At 41.8% G+C, this 17,372-nt stretch overlaps 1 protein-coding gene and 1 long non-coding RNA gene across 25 annotated transcripts in view; both read left to right on the plus strand.

Annotated features, from left to right (window-relative positions):
• The window catches only part of DST (dystonin), a 298,953-nt gene extending 293,099 nt beyond the window's left edge, over positions 1 to 5,854 (plus strand). For 20 of the 23 annotated variants that reach the window (XM_066994752.1, XM_066994757.1, XM_066994753.1 and 17 more), the window contains 3 exons: positions 266 to 376; positions 3,107 to 3,230; positions 4,601 to 5,854. In XM_066994752.1, the coding sequence (XP_066850853.1) occupies positions 266 to 376; positions 3,107 to 3,230; positions 4,601 to 4,866 (501 nt within the window). In that variant the 3' untranslated portion in view covers positions 4,867 to 5,854. The remainder of the gene's footprint in view (positions 1 to 265; positions 377 to 3,106; positions 3,231 to 4,600) is intronic. The other 3 variants (XM_066994770.1, XM_066994771.1, XM_066994763.1) reach the window with 1 other exon arrangement.
• Positions 5,855 to 9,772: 3,918 nt separating this feature from the next.
• Positions 9,773 to 16,625, plus strand: LOC106030418 (uncharacterized). 2 transcript variants are annotated; one of them, XR_010830541.1, is made up of 4 exons: positions 9,773 to 9,818; positions 10,291 to 10,343; positions 11,899 to 11,940; positions 12,025 to 16,625. It is a non-coding gene; the product is annotated as an uncharacterized lncRNA (long non-coding RNA). The 2 variants fall into 2 exon arrangements; XR_010830542.1 differs by lacking the exon at positions 9,773 to 9,818 and adding an exon at positions 9,879 to 9,916.
• Positions 16,626 to 17,372: the final 747 nt, after the last annotated feature.

The following is a 17,372-nucleotide window of genomic DNA, read 5'->3' on the forward strand; positions in this document are numbered from 1 at the left end:
AGAAGGTTTCTTTACATTTAAGGTGCTGCATGAGCTACCTAGAAATTTTGGAATAAGGTCTGAAAGAGAAAAAAAAGAACTATTTCATACAAAAAATAAGCTCTGCCATCTCTTTGTTTCGGAACATTTCTCATCAACATTTTCTGCTTAGTTTGTATTTCTACTATGAAATTTGATCTGCTTGTGAAAGCCTGGGTATCCTTCTCCATGACATTGTTTTCCATCTACTGTCCTTCATATTTTGATTTACCATTGTTTCATACAGACACCCCATCATTTAACACGCAACTATGGTAAGCCATGGTTGACAAACAGCAAAACGTCAACTCCTTCTAAGCCAGCAGAATCCTCAGACTATCAAGGGTCATCTGCAGAGGTACAGTAAGGACAGAGACTCTAGTCTCATGATCTTTCACTAAAACTGTCACTTCACTAACAACCACTAGTTTCAGTGCTTCAGTGCTGCAACATCCCTTGCATATTAATGCATTTTTATTTTAGATCTTTGCAAATTATTTCCTTTTTTTGTTGTTCTCTGTTACTTTTTGAATTCTAGAAAAAACTCAGCCTCAATTAATTTATTTTTAAAGTGCAAATGATTAATAAATTGTAACAGTATGCAATAAACTGGATGAGTATATGTGGTTTCCCTTTCTTTTACATAGCTGTTCATATACTTCACAGGTTGTCTTTCCTTAAATTGTTTACTTTGAGTGTGTAATGTACTATAATATTCATGAACTTCAGGAATTAGATTAATAAATTATCTCCCATGCAAAAACCACTAAATAGAGAACTACCCAATCTCTCTGAACAAGACTGCACAAAAGACTGACGGCAATATATAAATCTTTCCAACAGCTGAAAGTTTTGTTTAGGGGGGCAACGACCAGTCGTTGCTCTAATAAGATAGTTATTTGATGACTTACAGGAAATGAGCTTTGGTCTTATTTCCAGCCCATGACTTACATAGAGACTGCTAGTATAGCAATTAGGGTTGTGCTGGCAGTCAAGCTGAATGACCAAAAATTTGAATGGGCTTGGAGCCAGCGTCTTCTCTCGTGTCATTACAGCCAGTGAAAAGGCTGCAGCTGGATCAGGCTGCAAACTGACTTTTCACTTGTAGGAGTTATTCTTGCCCTGGTTTAGATAGAGGGCTTAACGTGGAGAAGCTTGCACTGCCCTCACTTCTGCTGTATCTGCTTTTCACAAGTCTGCACTTTGACGTCTATTGCTACTCATTGACACCTTCCAGTGCTAAGTTTACATGACCTGTGCGTGGCTTTGCTCAAAGATGCATAATGAACTTTTCACTTCCTCCTGTGCGACTGGGCGCATTATTTGTGCACACTGCAGGCGTCTGGATGTATACATCACTTCGAGTGCACAAGACTGCTGCTTAGAATGATTAACAATAGCACAAAATTGTCAGCTTCTAATAGATTCTTGTATTTTCATCTCTTAGCTGGTAACTAAATTACAAGATTAATTGATGGTACTTCAAAGATTTGTGAGAAATATTCAGTGTTCACAGACATGGAAAAGTGTCTTGTATTCTTTGAATTAGCATGAAGCGAAAGCAGATGGCACTGATTTCAAATGGGAGCACCATATTTCTCACGTGCTCTTTTAACTGTCAGTAGTTTCAGTGAGTTTCATTTATGTAAAACACTGTGGTTTAAGATTATAGATGGAATGGGTGGGGTTGGGGTAGCTTGTAGAGAATTTCTGAGGCATTCTGCAATGTTTTCTGACCAGTTGTGTGTTTTCAGTTTTCTGAGCAGTTGTGTGTTTTACACATAGATTGGCTTTGGGCTTAGGGCTAAGCTGAAGAACAAGGTTGATCTCTTTTTGTTCTTGCCTCAGAGATTCTATCCCAAGGCCTTTCCCAGTGCAGCAGCTTCAGCAGGGTAATGAGATTTCCCTTTCTGTTAATCATCCCCAGTAATCTCCGTACAGCAGAGGTTTCCAAGGTGTGGCTGGATGGACACTTGCAGCCTGCTAAGCATTTATACTTGGCTTTAAAGAGAGTTTAATATTGTGACCATCACTGCCGGAGCCAGCAGATTGTCTGCTCCGTAGTATCCATATGCTCTTTCTTTTCAGACGTGCCAGAAGTGGTCCTCGCTGGCAGAGGGCCAGAAGCAGCTGCCAGGCAGCCCCTGCTGGGCCCCTGCTCGGTGCTTAGCCCGAGGCAGCTCCCAGCTCACTCTGCTGGGGCCTGGTTTTCAGTACCCCACCTTTGTCTGGGGATCAAAGGCACGGAGCACACGTCCTGGGATCTGGGCCACCTGAAGGGCCAGATTTGTCACTGCACTGTGTCTTCATTTCAGATACTTACTGTTGATTAAATTAATATGAATACTGTGGTTTTCTTCCACCTCCTATCAAGTGTGTTATGTGCATTTGGAGATCTAAGAGTTGAGGATTTAATTCTTGTGGCACCGAAAAATCTTCTTGTTTGGGGCTGGTTGTAAATCAAGGCTCACTTTATTTCAGAAATGAGAAAGGCAAGGTTAAGCTGTGGAGTACAGATATTTCAGGCAATGTATTGACAACAGGGACTTCTTGAATTAGTCTTATATTTTCTTCTGTATTGCGGCAAAAATTTTTGAAATCAGGTAGTTTTGTTTTGCCATCAAGTATTTATAAAGTTGAAACATGCACTCACCACCTATAGCAAGAGTCAGAATAGTGGAAAGTCAAGCAATGTAGACATAAAGCTTCAGCGACTTGTCGTCGTTAATTGAAGTCACGTACCATCAACTAATCTTATGTGTTTGACTAACTGTAAGAGGGTAGTATTTTTCTTTCTATATATGCATTGAAATACACAGAGAAAAGACAAAAAAGTTACTGTCAAGCAGCTTGTTAGTGTTCTTTTTTTACGTTTAGACTATTTCAAAAACTAACTGCTAAAGGAATGTTCACACCTTTACGTCATGAATAATGCTCGTACTGACCCAAACCAGTATTTCAGATTCACAGTGAATGTTGTTAAGATGATCACATTCCAAGCTACGTACCTGATACCAGACCTTATCTTCAATTGTGACAATTGAAACAACCTTTTTCTTTCTTTTTTTTTTCTTTTTTTTCCCAATAGGGAACACCTATTCAAGGAAGTAAACTCAGACTGCCAGGATACCTATCAGGGAAGAGTTTCCACTCTGGAGAAGACAGTGGCATCCTGTCCACTGCAGCTACCAGAGTTAGAGCTCAGTTTGCAGGTGAGTGTCTCAGCCTTAGAGCTTGATCTATCACTTGCTTTGGTTTCTACCCGAATACTTATGAGTCATGTTAGGGTGTGAGGAAGGTGAGTGGGAAGGAGTGATGAGTCCTGCTGTCTCCACATAAGTAATTGCCAAGGATGCAGGTAATCAGGATAATTGTCCTCCACTCACATGGTTGCACAGCAGGTACATTCAGCCCTGGATTTACAAATTCGTGACTGAAAACTTCTTGACAATGCTATCTCAGTGTGTCTGAGGAAGTAGGGAAGCAGTATTGCTTAAAAAGAAAAGGTTCACTTCACAGTATCCAAGTTATGCTCAACTGTGATAGAGCAAAGGGCTCATTTCATCATGACTTGTCCATTTCTTTTGAAAGAAGAACGGCAGCGAGCAGCTGTGTATGACCTTATTAATGGAATATCCCATAGACATTTTTAAAACAGCACATAAAAATAGAAAGTGGTGACGCTGTGCTCTTCCAGGATCCTCGGAGCAGCTCTGTGTGAGGGGGAGGGTTGGGTGTTTAGAGCAGAAGATAGCACCACTGGCTTTCCCTCAGGTCTTCAGCTCCTCAGAGCTGACTGAGCAGTACTGGAAAATCCTGTTCAAATAGTACAGGTCTTTTAAGTTACGGGTGATTGGAAAAAATGAGCCACCTAAGATTTCAGTTTCAACTTGGTGTTCTTTGCACACACAGGGATCCAGATTTGTCAAGATCAAAAAAGATCCAATAAGAATTGGAAAATTATGGAAAACCACATTAATGTTTTTCTGTTTAAGATTCTTTGTTGTGGTTTTTTCTTCATAGCACATTGCCTGGGCAAGCTTTCACTTTAGCAGGCTTGCTGAGAGCTCATTTACTCAGTCCTTTGTTTGGGAGAATGTGTACATGTATACTCTTCCCTTGTTTACTTGCAGCTTTGAACTTCATGGTTTTGATGGAGAAAAAAGAAGGGGGGGGGGGAAGGAAGGAAGCACACATTTAGAAACTGGGGTTGTCTTCTGCATCTCCAAGTTACATATTCAGAAAACCTGAATACGTGAAGATGCCAGATACTGAACTCATGGAGTCCATAGAAGATATTTAATTCTTGGAGTTTGTTGAGAAAATGACATAAGGAAGAAAGGACCTAGCTGTTTAGTGAACACTTTTATTTATTTTTAGGGGGAGATATAGTGGGAGGTACTGTTTTATGCTGTTTGTTAATATCAAGAGGAATTTCGATTGTTGTCTAGCTTATCTGACAGGGGTCTGAAGTTTAGTTTGTGCAATGAGAATTGCCTGGGATAGCCAAAGACCTAGGAAAGGCCTGCACACCTTTTGCATCCTTATGCCTAATGCTGCTGGGTATCTTTTCTCTTTCTAGAAACCAGAAGAACTCCAAGCAGACCTGGGAGCCGAGCAGGAAGCAAGGCTGGCAGCAGGTCAAGTAGCCGCCGAGGCAGTGATGCATCTGACTTTGATATTTCAGAAATCCAGTCTGTATGCTCAGATATGTCAGAGACTGTTCCACCTACAAGCAGACCGACACCCCGAGCAGGTTCTCGGCCAGGATCAGCCAAGCCTTCCAAAATTCCAACTCCCCAGAGAAGGCCACTAGCCAGCAAATTGGACAAGTCCTTGAAGAGATAATAAGATTGGCTACGTAAAGTTTTTTTTTTTCTTTTGCATTAAGTATTTAAGTTCGTAAGATGTAAAATATTATGTAGAAATTATTGTGAAATATTGCAAGAGGTGGATTTTTAATTCTGCAGATGGCCTTATTTGTGTATTTGTCTTCTTATTTTGTGTATAATTTTTGTCAGATTTGTTTTTGTTTATCCCATATCCTGTGAGAAGGGGGAAGAGTTCTAATGTAAACTAACAGTTGTACACAGTAATGTGTAGAAAGTACACTAAAAATAATTACCGAATGTACAGTGTACTGAATGTACAGTGTAAGTTTCTGCAACCTGAATAAAATGGGCCTATCACTATGTCATTAGTTAACAGTAAAGGATACCTCAAGATTTTTCTTTAAAAAAGAAAAAAAAAAGAATTAACTAAAAAGCCAAAAGACACAATTACACATTTTGAGCTAACGAAACAAACACTAAAGGATGTATGTCCAAACTACTAAGGAATACAAAACCACAGTCACAGTACCCTTATTTATACAGCATCTCTCAGAGAACTCACAGAGTTAATTAAGCACTCGCCAGTGATATGATACTCCAATACCTTGCAGCATCTCTGTGCCATTGCTTTCAACGAGGCCAGACACATTCTGGATATTCGAACTGTTATTCTGTGAGAATATCAATATAAAGTGCATTCATGTAAATGTGAGGTTTTCTTTTGCTTGAGTGGATGGTAGCACTGTATCATTGAACTCATTTTGTATCAAAGCAATTTTGCTTGCAGAAAGCTCTGAAATAAACATGTCCCTTAACTTTATTTCTATTGTATTTCTTATTTCACAGGAAGATCATTTTCTGCATTATGATTTAGGGCATATATTATTTCAAATGACCAATAATTGCCATAGGAACATAGACTTTAATGTAATTTCCAATTATCTGCAGTCAGATTTTGGTTAGCTACTGTATTTGTTTAATAAAACACTAAATTGCACATATCAGATCATATGAAATTATCTGTAATTATTGTGTGGTGACAATTATTTTCTCCATATTAAACTGTGACATTTATATACCATGTATGAAAGGCATAAAGAGTAATTTGGCTACTTTTTTGTCAGTGAAACATTTTTGCTATTCAGGAATCCTTTTGAAAGGATTAATAATAATGTGTTTTTTTTGACAAGGATGTCGTTTCAAATAGGAGTGCTACAGAAGAGCTAGGTAGATGCTGTAGTAACAGAATCCCTAGAAATGCAAAATGTTTGATAATATCAGAAAAATCACTTAAAATTTGGCCAATATGCCAGACCAAATAATCTAGATCTGACTGTCGATATACCAGAAAAAGCCGTACCTAGGAATTTTAGGGGAAGGCTGGTTTAGGATTGGTCCCTTAGCGTGCTAAAAATGAAGAAGTTCAGTTGATTGCATGTAGGTAACAGTGACATCCACATTCTCTGCTAACGCTCATTGCAAGTATTACTAAGAGGATTTTTTCCAGGTTTTCTCAAGAGCTTTCTGCAGACACAGAAGTTGAACCCAGAGTTGGTTTATAAGAAACTGAAAAACAATTCTCAAAATATGGATCAATCAATCAAAATCCACTTGTGTCAGGATTTCCCCCAATGTGCATGCAGGAGCTGTACAAGTGTTTGTGGAAAACAGGCAGGAAATTCCACTGAGAACTAAAAGGAAAAGTGCAGTTTGATGGGATCCTGAGTGAGATTGCAGCTGGTGGGGCTTGGAAAGAAATCACACTGCTCTTCACCGCTTAGCCGCTGCTGGGTGTATGAAGGACAGATGTCGCTGCACGGTTCAGATTGAGCCCCAGTCACCTCCTGAAGCCGTTTGCACCAGGGGCACCTCCTGCCTGCCAGCAGTACGTGGACTGGGAGAGGCAGCAGTGAAGGGACGGGCAGCTTCTATCACAGGGCAAGCAGTGTGGGTATAAGCCCTGCTGCAGCAGGTTTGGGAGCAGGCACGTGCATTGACCCCATGTTACAGCATCGGTCTCTGCTGTAACCTTTCCGTGTTTGATCTCTCCTCCCGCTGCTGTTCATCCAGCGATTGCTCTCCCACAACATTAAAGTAAATGAGGGTGACTTCAGAGCATTTCGGAACCCCGCAGCACCCCTGGGTAGAGAAGCAATCTGCACTTTACAGGTGCTCATTGAAGCATCTCTACTTGCCAGCTGTAGGAAGGAGGGGAAGAGTCCAATGTAGGCACTTGCATGGCTGCCTTGGCTGGAGGAGGGGTGGTGCCCAACATGATACTCTCGGTGCATTTTATAACCACTGGAGAAAAGGGTAGGGATGGCTGCTCTGAATTGCTGCCTTGGAAGTATAGGTGTGTAGTTGTTGTATCCCAAAGGGACAGAGCAGCTCCCTAAGCTCTCCAGGGACGAGGTCATGGCACTGAGCCTGCTGGAGATCAAGAAGTGCTTGGACGATGCTCACAGACACACGGTCTGATTTTTGGGTGGTCCTGTGTGGAGCCAGGAGCTGGACTTGATCCTTGTGCGTCCCTTCCAACTCAGGATATTCTGTGATTCTTTGATTCTTTGAGCTCGGCCTTCTTGGGGTAGCGTTGGCATATACCTGAAACACCCTCTATGTATATTGTGGTCTTAGCTTTGAACATGTTCATAATACTTCACAAAATATACAGCTACCTGGAATTTACTTGTTGCTACGTTTTAACTTCACAGAAATAGTAAAGCTGTGACCAGATTCTGAGAAATTCAGCGTAGACTAAAAGAATGACCAACTCGCTTTCTGTAACTTGTTGTCTATGGCAAAACCATGGAGGTTGGGGCTGGGAAAGTGGAGGAGCTAATATATGGGTTTCTGAGAATCGTTCCAGTTTGGAAACCTGATTAATAGTAAATGAAATGGGATTAGGAATTCTCCTGTTAAAAGCCCAAATCTTTCTTAAGATCTGGTACTTTACATAATTACCTTCTTCCAAAAAAAGATTTAAATGCTTTAGATTGATAGTAAGAATTCCCCAAACTTAGAGGCTTTCTAAAACTGTGTTTCCTGTGTTATAAAAATGACATTGACAGAAGTCTGAAAATAAATATCGGATCCTCTGCACTTTCGTGATGCAAAAACAAACTTCAGGATTTGACTGAGCCCCCATTAGTGTGGGGCTCTGCATCCCAAGTAGGTTGAGCAGTTCACTGAAGAGGGGCTCCTATTGCAAACGGCTGTGAGTAACAAGCCCTGCTCTAGGGTTTGGTACCACTGTGTTCTGGGAACGTGCTTAATTATTAGTCTTTCACTAAGAATAACATGCATAGAAACGTGGATTATCTGAACGTCGTCCTAGTGGCCAGGGTCCCATCATGAAAAGAAGAAAATGGAATCGGCAAGGTCTCAGCTAACAGGCAAGTTCTCCGTGGTAGGAGACACTACCAGCAGGATGTAAGGGCTGTCAAACCACAGTAAGAGATAAATAGCACAGTCTTACTGAACTCACTTTGTAAAGAAAGCAGTGCTATTCTGTTTCCACCTTCCTGTAATTCAAAAATGTTATTTCTGTGTTCCCAATATAAATGATACAGGAAGGATTAGCCCCACAACCATATCGGAAGCTGATCATGAAGTCAACCTTTTAGCACGGCCTAGGTTCTTGTATCTAGAAATTCGGTGATTCTTCAGTAAAGTGATGGTACGGAGGTAATGGGGAGGAAAGAAGGGTTGGAAGACCAATGGCTGTGAGATCCACGTTGTCCGCTGAATGAGGCATATTTAGTGCTTTGAAAAGTTGGCTCGGTTCTTAGCCCCTTTACTTTTCCAGTTGCTTTTATCTTTCTGCATTTCTGTTTTGCTGCCTTCAAAAAGGGAGAGTGTCTACAGGATATTGTAAAACATACAGACGAAACCTGTAAGTAAGAAATGCACCTGTGGAAGAACTAGGCATGCCTTGTGGCCTCGGCAGCTTCAGCTTGCTCGGTGTTGATGTACAGCGAGCCTCTTAATTACATGCTAATGTACTGGATGACAGTAATTCAGGCTTTGCCTGCAGCACATCCTTTTACAAAAGCACAGGGATGAGGTTATGTGTGATCTTAAATTAAAAATTAATGCATTTCTTAAAAATAAACTCTGGTGCAAGCAGCTATGCTGTACTCAGCAGCAGCATTTCAACCAGTGTCTGCTTCTGCCACATCCTTGTTGGATCTTATTAACGTTTACAAATACCTGAAGTGTGGGAGACAGAGGGATTTGGCCAACCTCTTTTCAGTGATCTGTGGGGACAGGACAAGGGGCAATGGCCACAAGATGGAGCACAGGAAGTTCCGCACCAACATGAGAAAGAACTTCTTCATGGTGACGGAGCACTGGAACAGGCTGCCCAGGGAGGCTGTGGAGTCTCCTTCTCTGGGGATATTGAAGGCCTGTCTGGACGCCTACCTGGGCAGCCTGCTCTAGGGAACCTGCTTTGGCAGGGGGGTTGGACCCGATGATCTCTCGAGGTCCCTTCCAACCCCTACAATTCTGTGATTCTGTGATCCACCCTGTAGGAACAGCAACACAACCCACGGCCAAGAGCTCGTGTGCGAGAGGAGCCACAGCACTCGCAGGGGTTGGTCACAGCATGTGGCAAGAGGACACGCTGCTGAGCACCCTCTGTGCTGTTGCACAAATAACCACAGGGACGGAAAATAAGCATTTTGGGAATACAAACCTGGCCTGCCTCATCTCAGCACAGCTGCCCCAACAGCTCCCAGGTGTTTCCAGCTCTTAAGCTGTGTGTTAGCACCTGATCTCGTGCTAGGGTAGTGGTATTTAGCTGGATGTTTGCTCTTGCTGTGGGCTGGAGTGGGGAGTGGTGGTGTTAGGAGGTTTATAGCTCAACACAAGCTGAGTGGGATTTTGCAGAACAAAGAAAAGGTGCTTTCCTAACGAAAATTGCTCTCTCTGCTGAATTTGAATAACCTGTTTGCAGGCACAGAGGTGGGAGGGATGGTTGGGTTGTTTGCTTGCCTTTTTTTTTTTCCCCTGGTAGTAGTGTTCTTGGAAGACAATAGTGTTAGGAGGTTAAGTGCCCATAGGTTAGTCATCTCCGTAGAAAAAGAAGGAAGTCATGTTTTTTAAGAAGGGGAATATTGCAGAGGAAAAAGGAGCTGTTCAGAAATAATGGATGAGGCAGCAGCTTGAACTACATGTAACTTGCATGAAAATGCTTGGTGGCTGATACTGTTAAGGTTTTTTTTTTGTTTTTTGTTTTTTTTTTTAATGCAGATGTAAGGCCTTCTGTTAGGACTTGTTCAGAGTTTGGCTGCCGCAGATGAAGCGGTATCTGACCTGAAGCTAAAAGAGTCTTGGGGGATGTAGTTTCATAATTAAGTATTTCTTCTGAAGTGAGATAGTTTAAATAGTCTGAATTGCAGCTTGTGGTGCTAAATCTGCGTTTTTGTATTTGAAGGTTTAAGGAAGGAAGGACGGTGAATTGTGTAACTCAGCTGGCATCCTGGATGAGTAAGTACAAGCAAGTTAATAGATGTGTTCTTAACACTTGGGTGATCGAATATGAGTAAGAACCCCAAACCATAAATCAGGCCCTGTCAACATCCACAGTGCTTTTTGTTCCTCCGGGAAGAGGCAACCCGAGTGGTGATAGCTCTGTCCTGGCAGGAGAAGCTGACTTGAAGCTTTTTGTGGGGGTCATTACACTCTTTCCAATGGTTAGAAAAATATCCAACACTTTTTTATTTCCCCTCCCCTCTCTTTTTGGGCTTGATCATGGCACTTCCAAATCCCTTTTTTATTGGCAGAGTAATGGTTATCTAGGGACCTATGGAAGAGTTTGCGTTGTCTGGGCTGTTTTTAAAGGCAATGAGTTTATAGGATAAAGTAATAACCCTTCATTTAAAAGCCAATGATCCAAGGATAAGACAGGAAACAAGTGAGCTCAAAATGAGGAGGAAAAAAATAGGCTTGTATTTATACTAAGGAACTCTACGTTTGTGGATCAGAAGAGCTTCAGGCCTGGGTTGGTAGAAGCGCAATAGAATAAAACAGTGAAACAAGGTAATAATCAGGGGTAGATAGTAGTCACCACAGGCTGCTACAAGGAACTGAAAGGTAAAGTACCTGAGCTACTGTCTGGAGTCCTCATCTTGTACAGACTTGGTAGGAGAGGTTTGGAAAGCGTCTAACATGCAATACCAGCTCTTTTCTTAAAAGGTTCTGGTAAGATCTGGGAACCTGCTGATCAGTCTGGGCTTGAAAAAAAAAAAAAGTGTTAGAAGCAATAATAAATGATGTATTGGTGGAAACCTGAATAAATATGCTGTGGAAGAATTGGTTTAACTTCTAGAGAGAAGTCACGCCTTACAGACTGCCTGGGAAGCCTTTGAAAGGCTCAGTTAGTGAGGACAAAGGTTGAGATAGACCACATGGCTTCCCAAAAAAATTCAGCAAGGTTGTTCACCACGAGTTCTTGAAGCAAACACTTATGGGATCAGAAGAAAGGTCTTAATGAGGGTAAATAGCATGCTAAAAGCTAGGAAAGGCCGTGTAGGAGACAGCGATTTTAATAGTTTTAACAGGAAAAAAAAAGAGGCCTGCTGTGGAGCCCTTGACAGGTTTTAACACACAGCTACAAGCGCTGGCTCAGAAGTTCCCGAAGCGCACATTGTTGGAAGGGTGCTCTGGAAAAAAGCATCGCTGCCTTTCTGTGATTCATCTCGCCTCCCGGGAGGCACGCATTGCTTTCCGCTGACTACCAGGGTCCCGCAGTGACTAGCTCAGCCCTCGCCAACTAACTTTTGGTAGAACGAATCCCACCCCAAATTAATGAGTTCATTTCTAGCCAAGTGTAGCAGGGGATGGGGTTTTTCACAAATGGTCTGGAAGGTCTGCTGCTGGCTTTTATCGCTTACACACCCTTTGGGTGGACTACGTGTGTTCTAGGGATATGCAAATCATGAAGCATCCCAAAATTTAGCACCATTTCTAGTCACGTTTAGGAAATGCAAACGTGTAAGAGGGGCAGAGAATCCACTCATGTCATTGCTCTGAAATATTTTAGGAACTTTGGAGCATTCCTTTGATCCTTCAGCGGCAAACTCAGGTATGAGCAAGCATATTCCTCCCCTCTGTATTGCTGCCAGTCGTGCATCCTCTGCAAGGCACAGGCAAATCCTATTTCCTTTAGGTTCCCTGATAACTCATTGTACCAGGAGCTCTTAGATCCATGTGCAACGCAGTAAACAAACACATCTTCCATGGGATGCTGGCAGGCCAAACGCGTCCTTAAGATCCAAGCCACTTAAAATTTTGTCATTGACGAGAATACCACAGTGGCATGTTTCTCTTCCTTTTAAGTGTCCTATGCATTGGAGGAAGATAACAGAATGGGATTTTCCCAAAAAGCCATGAGCTATTCATTACTCTAGTGTGTTTTGTTTTCTTTATTTGCATCTTGAATAAGCACAACTGAATGTGGCCATTCATAAATTTCTCTCTCTGGAAGGAAGAAAAATAAAAATAACTGTTAAGTTCTGGGTGTAATGAATATTTACTTAAAACTATTTGAATAGCTTTCCATTCAGTTAGAAATGAATTCAGGGTGCAGTTTAGTATGTTTGAACTTAGGGGCAAAGCATAGGCATTCATTTTAAAGCAGATTTAATTTGTTCTGTAAAAATACAATGAGATGCAGTAAACAAACCACAAATAAATTAGTCATCCAGTGCCTTTATTTTTCAAAAGGAAGGCAAAATGCTCGCAGTGCGTTCTGTTTCCACTCATTGTGTTAGTGTTTTTTCCTCACGGAGTATATTTGCAAATACTTGCTCGAGTTGTTTTGAACCGTACGGCAACCCTGTAGCATTTCCTATTAAAATGAGCAAACTGAATTTTCCAGCCCGTATGCGTCGCTCTGCAACAAAAGCATAAGTGATGCTTTCCCCAGCCAGATGGCAACAAGGGTGTGTGAGCTGCGGCTCCTGAACTCGGGCTGAACCTCGCGGTGCAGAATGATGCTATTATAGTCCCTGCGTAGGCTGCCGGCACAGCTGCCTCCTAGCCCGGGAGGCCCGGCCGTGTGGAAAGCAGCGGCCGGTCGGGAGGAGATTGCTCATTATTTCTGCCGATACTGGGGAAGAGCATTAGCTTGACCACAGCACTTCTCAGTCTTTAAAGTCGGCTGATGTTGTCACTTAACCAGTACAGGCTTTTCTGTGTGTTTTTTTTTTTTAATAGCATTTTTTTTTACCTCTTATATGTTGCATTTGCCTGCTGTTTAATTATGGGGGCTGGGGAGATGAAATTGTGAAGAAGTAATCTTTATTCTGTTTTCCTCCTCTCTTTTCCCCCCTTTTTCTTTCTTTTTTTTTACTTTCTTTTTTTTTCTTTCTTTTTTTTTTTTTTCCTGGCTTATGTGGTCTTACTAAATCTTTCCAGATTTTAGGGGAGGGGACTGTTCTTAATGATGCAAAAGAATTTTAATGCAGCTCTCGTTAGTGGTAAAGCTCTTAATTACTGATGAAAAATTCAGCCCCGTATGAGCACTTAGTATTTGGTACCTTTAAAACTTTCCACACAAGAGAGCTCCTCTTCACCTCTGAGTTTCCACTCTGTTTCCAGCGATGTGCGTATAACTCTCCAGAAATATTGCTCTGATCTCATCCCATAAAATAGCCCTGGTCAGTGTTGGCCCAAATCCTCAGTTAGGCTGTATCAGCTACAGGGGCAGGAGGCTATGGCCAGCAAACACACTCTCTGTTGCAGAAGCCATGCCATTAGGTCAGCCCAAGTGGAAACTTTGTCCTCCCAGGGGTAGAGGATAATGGAATGTGGTACTGTGGGTAGACCTGGTGGCTCTGCAGGGAGGCGTGAGTCCAGTCAGCTTCTTGTTGGCCCAGTTTCACGGGTGCAGGACTTCTGAGATACTTGGGCATTCTCACCCCCAGCAATAAGAGGTCCTATTTCCCCTGGCCAGACCTTGGGAAATTTCTGCACATGTTGGATCCTTGCATCCTCCTTTTTTTTTTCTTTTTTTTTTTTTTAAATGCCATGAGTTGGATTTGTTGGGCTCAGGGCTGGCTTCTTCTTTCAGCTAGTCGCTGTATCACTAAGTGATTGCAATCTATAGAGCAAGGAACTACCAAAGTCTGCAAATAATGAGCTATGTAACTAGTTAGGATTAGATATCAATAATGACATAGGCTATTGGCTACTCTTCTGCTTCCTCTGAGCATCTTCTCTTTGTGTCCTCCACAGAGGCTTTCTGAAAGAGTACGGTACGTGGTAATTTGGGAAAAATCATCTTGTCTCCTGAAGGTGCACATGTATGACTGTGTAGTGAGTCCTTAGCTCTGGTTACTCTTGGAAGAGATGAAAGTAGGACCATCCGATCACCTCGTGTGTCCTGCTGTTTTAGGGAAGTAGACCAGGGTTTGTGCTACTTTGTAGAATCACAGAATATGCTGAGTTGGAAGGGACCCACAAGGATCATTGAGTCCAACTCCTGGCTCCATGGAACCATGCAAAAATCAGACCGTGTGTCTGAGAGTGTTGTTCAAACACTTCTTGAGCTCCAGCAGGCCCTGGGGAGCCTGTCCCAGTGCCCGACCACCCTCTGGGTGCAGAACCTTTCCCTAACACCCAGCCTGACCCTCCCCTGTCCCAGCTCCATGCCGTTCCCTCGGGTCCTGTCGCTGTCCCCAGAGAGCAGAGCTCAGCGCCTGCCCCTCCGCTCCCCTCGTGAGGGAGCTGCAGGCCGCCATGAGGCCTCCCCTCAGCCTGCTCTGCTCTGGGCTGAGCAAACCCAGGGACCTCAGCTGCTCCTCATATGTCTTGCCCTTTAGACCCTTCACCACCTTCACAGCCCTCCTTTGGATATTCTCTAATAGTTTTGTCCTTTTTGTACTCTGGTGCCCCAGACTGCACACAGTACTGGATGTGGGGCCGCCCCAGAACAGTGTGGGACAGTCACTTCCCTCCACCAGCTAGCAGTGCTGTGCCTGAAGCACCCTAGGACATGGTTGGACCTTTTTGCTGCCAGGGCATGCTGCCAACTCAGATTCAGCTTGCTGTTAATCAAAACACCCAGGTGTACCTTACCTTGTAGGAGTGACTGAGTAATGGGACTCAGCCCTGTAGGATATGGCTTGTTCTTTTTTAATCTTTCATCAAAGGCAAGACTGTATGTGTGGTACAGATTTCTGATTTAGTAGTGTTTATTTATACACAAAGCTTCTTAATTTTTATATTGAAAGGACTATTGAAGATGCATTCATTTTTTTCTCCAAATGGAAGGTAGTATGTTCTTTGATTCTTTTCCTTTCTTCTTAGAATCTGCCCCAAATTTAGAAGGAATTCCTCTAAAAGCTGTCTTTGAAAAAGATAAGATTTTCTTTTTGCAGAAAATGCCATTGTATGGGAAAGAGCAGAACCATCTGCTGTAATTTTATTAACCATGATTTGAATTAAACTAGTTTCGGCAGAGAAGACACATATACAATGCAGACCTATGCTTTTGTTTTCCTAAGTTTTCCTCTGTTTTATTTTAAGCTTGTCTAGTGAAACACTGGTAGTACTAGAATATTACCCAGGAATTTCCTAAATAGCAATGCAAAATGAAAAGGTGGATTACCAGCCTGGAGTTAAGTTTTTTTGCTGTCAAAATGTCAGAGATGAGAATCTTTTCCTTGTCCTAGATACGTGGCTTGTTCTATATAGGAGTGTATTTTTATATGATGTCTTTAGATATTAGTAGTCTGCCTCTGGCCCTGAATGCTATTTTCTGTTATTAAACTCTAGGGTATAAGATGTGGCCTCCAAATCTACATAAATAAAGGCAAACATTTTCAACTGAGTGCAGTAATTAAATGTTTTCCAGAGAGTCTGAGTACAGGCAGAGTGATGTCATTCAACTGTTTTTAAAAAAAATAAATAAACTCTGAAAAAATACATCACTGTGCAGTAATTATATAGGCACAATTGCTAAAGTACTGAAAACATTTAGAAACACCTGTTGAATGGGCAGTATTTTAGGCAGCTGCATTAATGCAGCCTTGATTTGTCGAGTTCTGTTTTGGGGGTTGTTGTTGGTTTTTTCAGGTTAAGTGCATGTGCGTATGATTACCAGAGTGAGGTCATTTGTAGTCCAGCACCTGGCTGTGTACATGGTTTGGAAGGTAGAGTTAGAGATAAAAATCAGTTGGATTAAAATCCAAGAGGAGAACACAGTTTTGTTGTTGTGATATTAACTTGCAAGGAAATATTTTTGCTGTAAATTATACTGTGTAAACTCACATATGTAGTCCCAGACTGGAACACCAGCTGTGTCGATCGCTGAAGAGATTTAGTGAACAATGCATGTCAGAGAAAATTATAGTATAATTTATTCATACCTCTTAGAATAGCAGAAGTAAGGCTGAAATCCATGTGCCTGTAGACAAAGGGTTTTGTCCTAGTTTGTATCCTGTCCAAGAATGCTATATCACAGTGAGAAAATACTCTTGTGAAGGATGATAAAGAAAAAGTATATTAAAGCATAAATTCTAATTCACAACTGAAATAAGCGTGCAATTCAGGAAGAAATAACTGACAGAACCTGTCAGTCAAAGCATGAGCTGCTAGTACTGTAGCACAAAGCTATGCTCTTGATTTTGAGGTTTTGGGTGTGTTGGGGGTGAGTTTGGGATTGACTTCATCAGGCCTGGAGAAAGATGGCTAAAAATCGAGTTTCATTTATATTTTTTTAAGTCAGTGTTTAATTGTGTTTTCTGTCAAGATTTTCTTTCTGCCTTTCAGAAGGAGACAACGGCCAGAAGAAAACAAGGAGTCTCAGATTTAATGTCATATCTTGCAATAGCTCTTACTTGGCAGGGATCTATTCTGGCAGTAAAGAAGATGAACAGTGCTTCTTCAGGCTGATACAGCATCAGGAGATTCTTTGCTCAGTGATGTTGCAGAATGGTGTAAAGACACAGGCTAGTGTTTCAGGCTGAAAGTTCTCAGGACGTTTCTTGAGTTGGTATTTCTTGATGCAGTTCTTATGTACAGTAAGGCACCAATATAAAGTACTTATATTGGTGATAATTCTGTAGTTAAATAAATGGCAAATTACTGGAAATCTGAAAAATATGGTATGCGATAGTTTCCTGGCTCGCACTGGTTTGCCTCAAAAATGCTTTGGTGATGCTATGCTTCCAACAAACATTAATATAATAAAACACACTCTGTGTGCTTCTGATGGTGACTGTTCTCTCAAATCTCTAGCTCTTTGTTGTCTTCTCTGGTGAAGTGGTTACGGCACTTTGCCAGCACTGTTCCTTTCTCTCTAAACTGAAGGCTGTATCTACAGTGGTGACTAGCAGAGTTGGCAAGAATAGAAAGGACATTTCTTGCTCATAGGGGGCTGTTATTCTTATTCTTGGATTTCATGGTTCTGGGTGGAAAAATTGTAGTGAGTATTTAGTACTTCTGCTCCCTTTAATGAGTGAAACCAAGGAATGAAATTCTATGTAAGAATATGAGTCAATATACGTAAGT

The sequence above is a fragment of the Anser cygnoides genome, chromosome 3 (genome assembly GCF_040182565.1).
Source record: "Anser cygnoides isolate HZ-2024a breed goose chromosome 3, Taihu_goose_T2T_genome, whole genome shotgun sequence".
Taxonomy (NCBI): domain Eukaryota; kingdom Metazoa; phylum Chordata; class Aves; order Anseriformes; family Anatidae; genus Anser; species Anser cygnoides.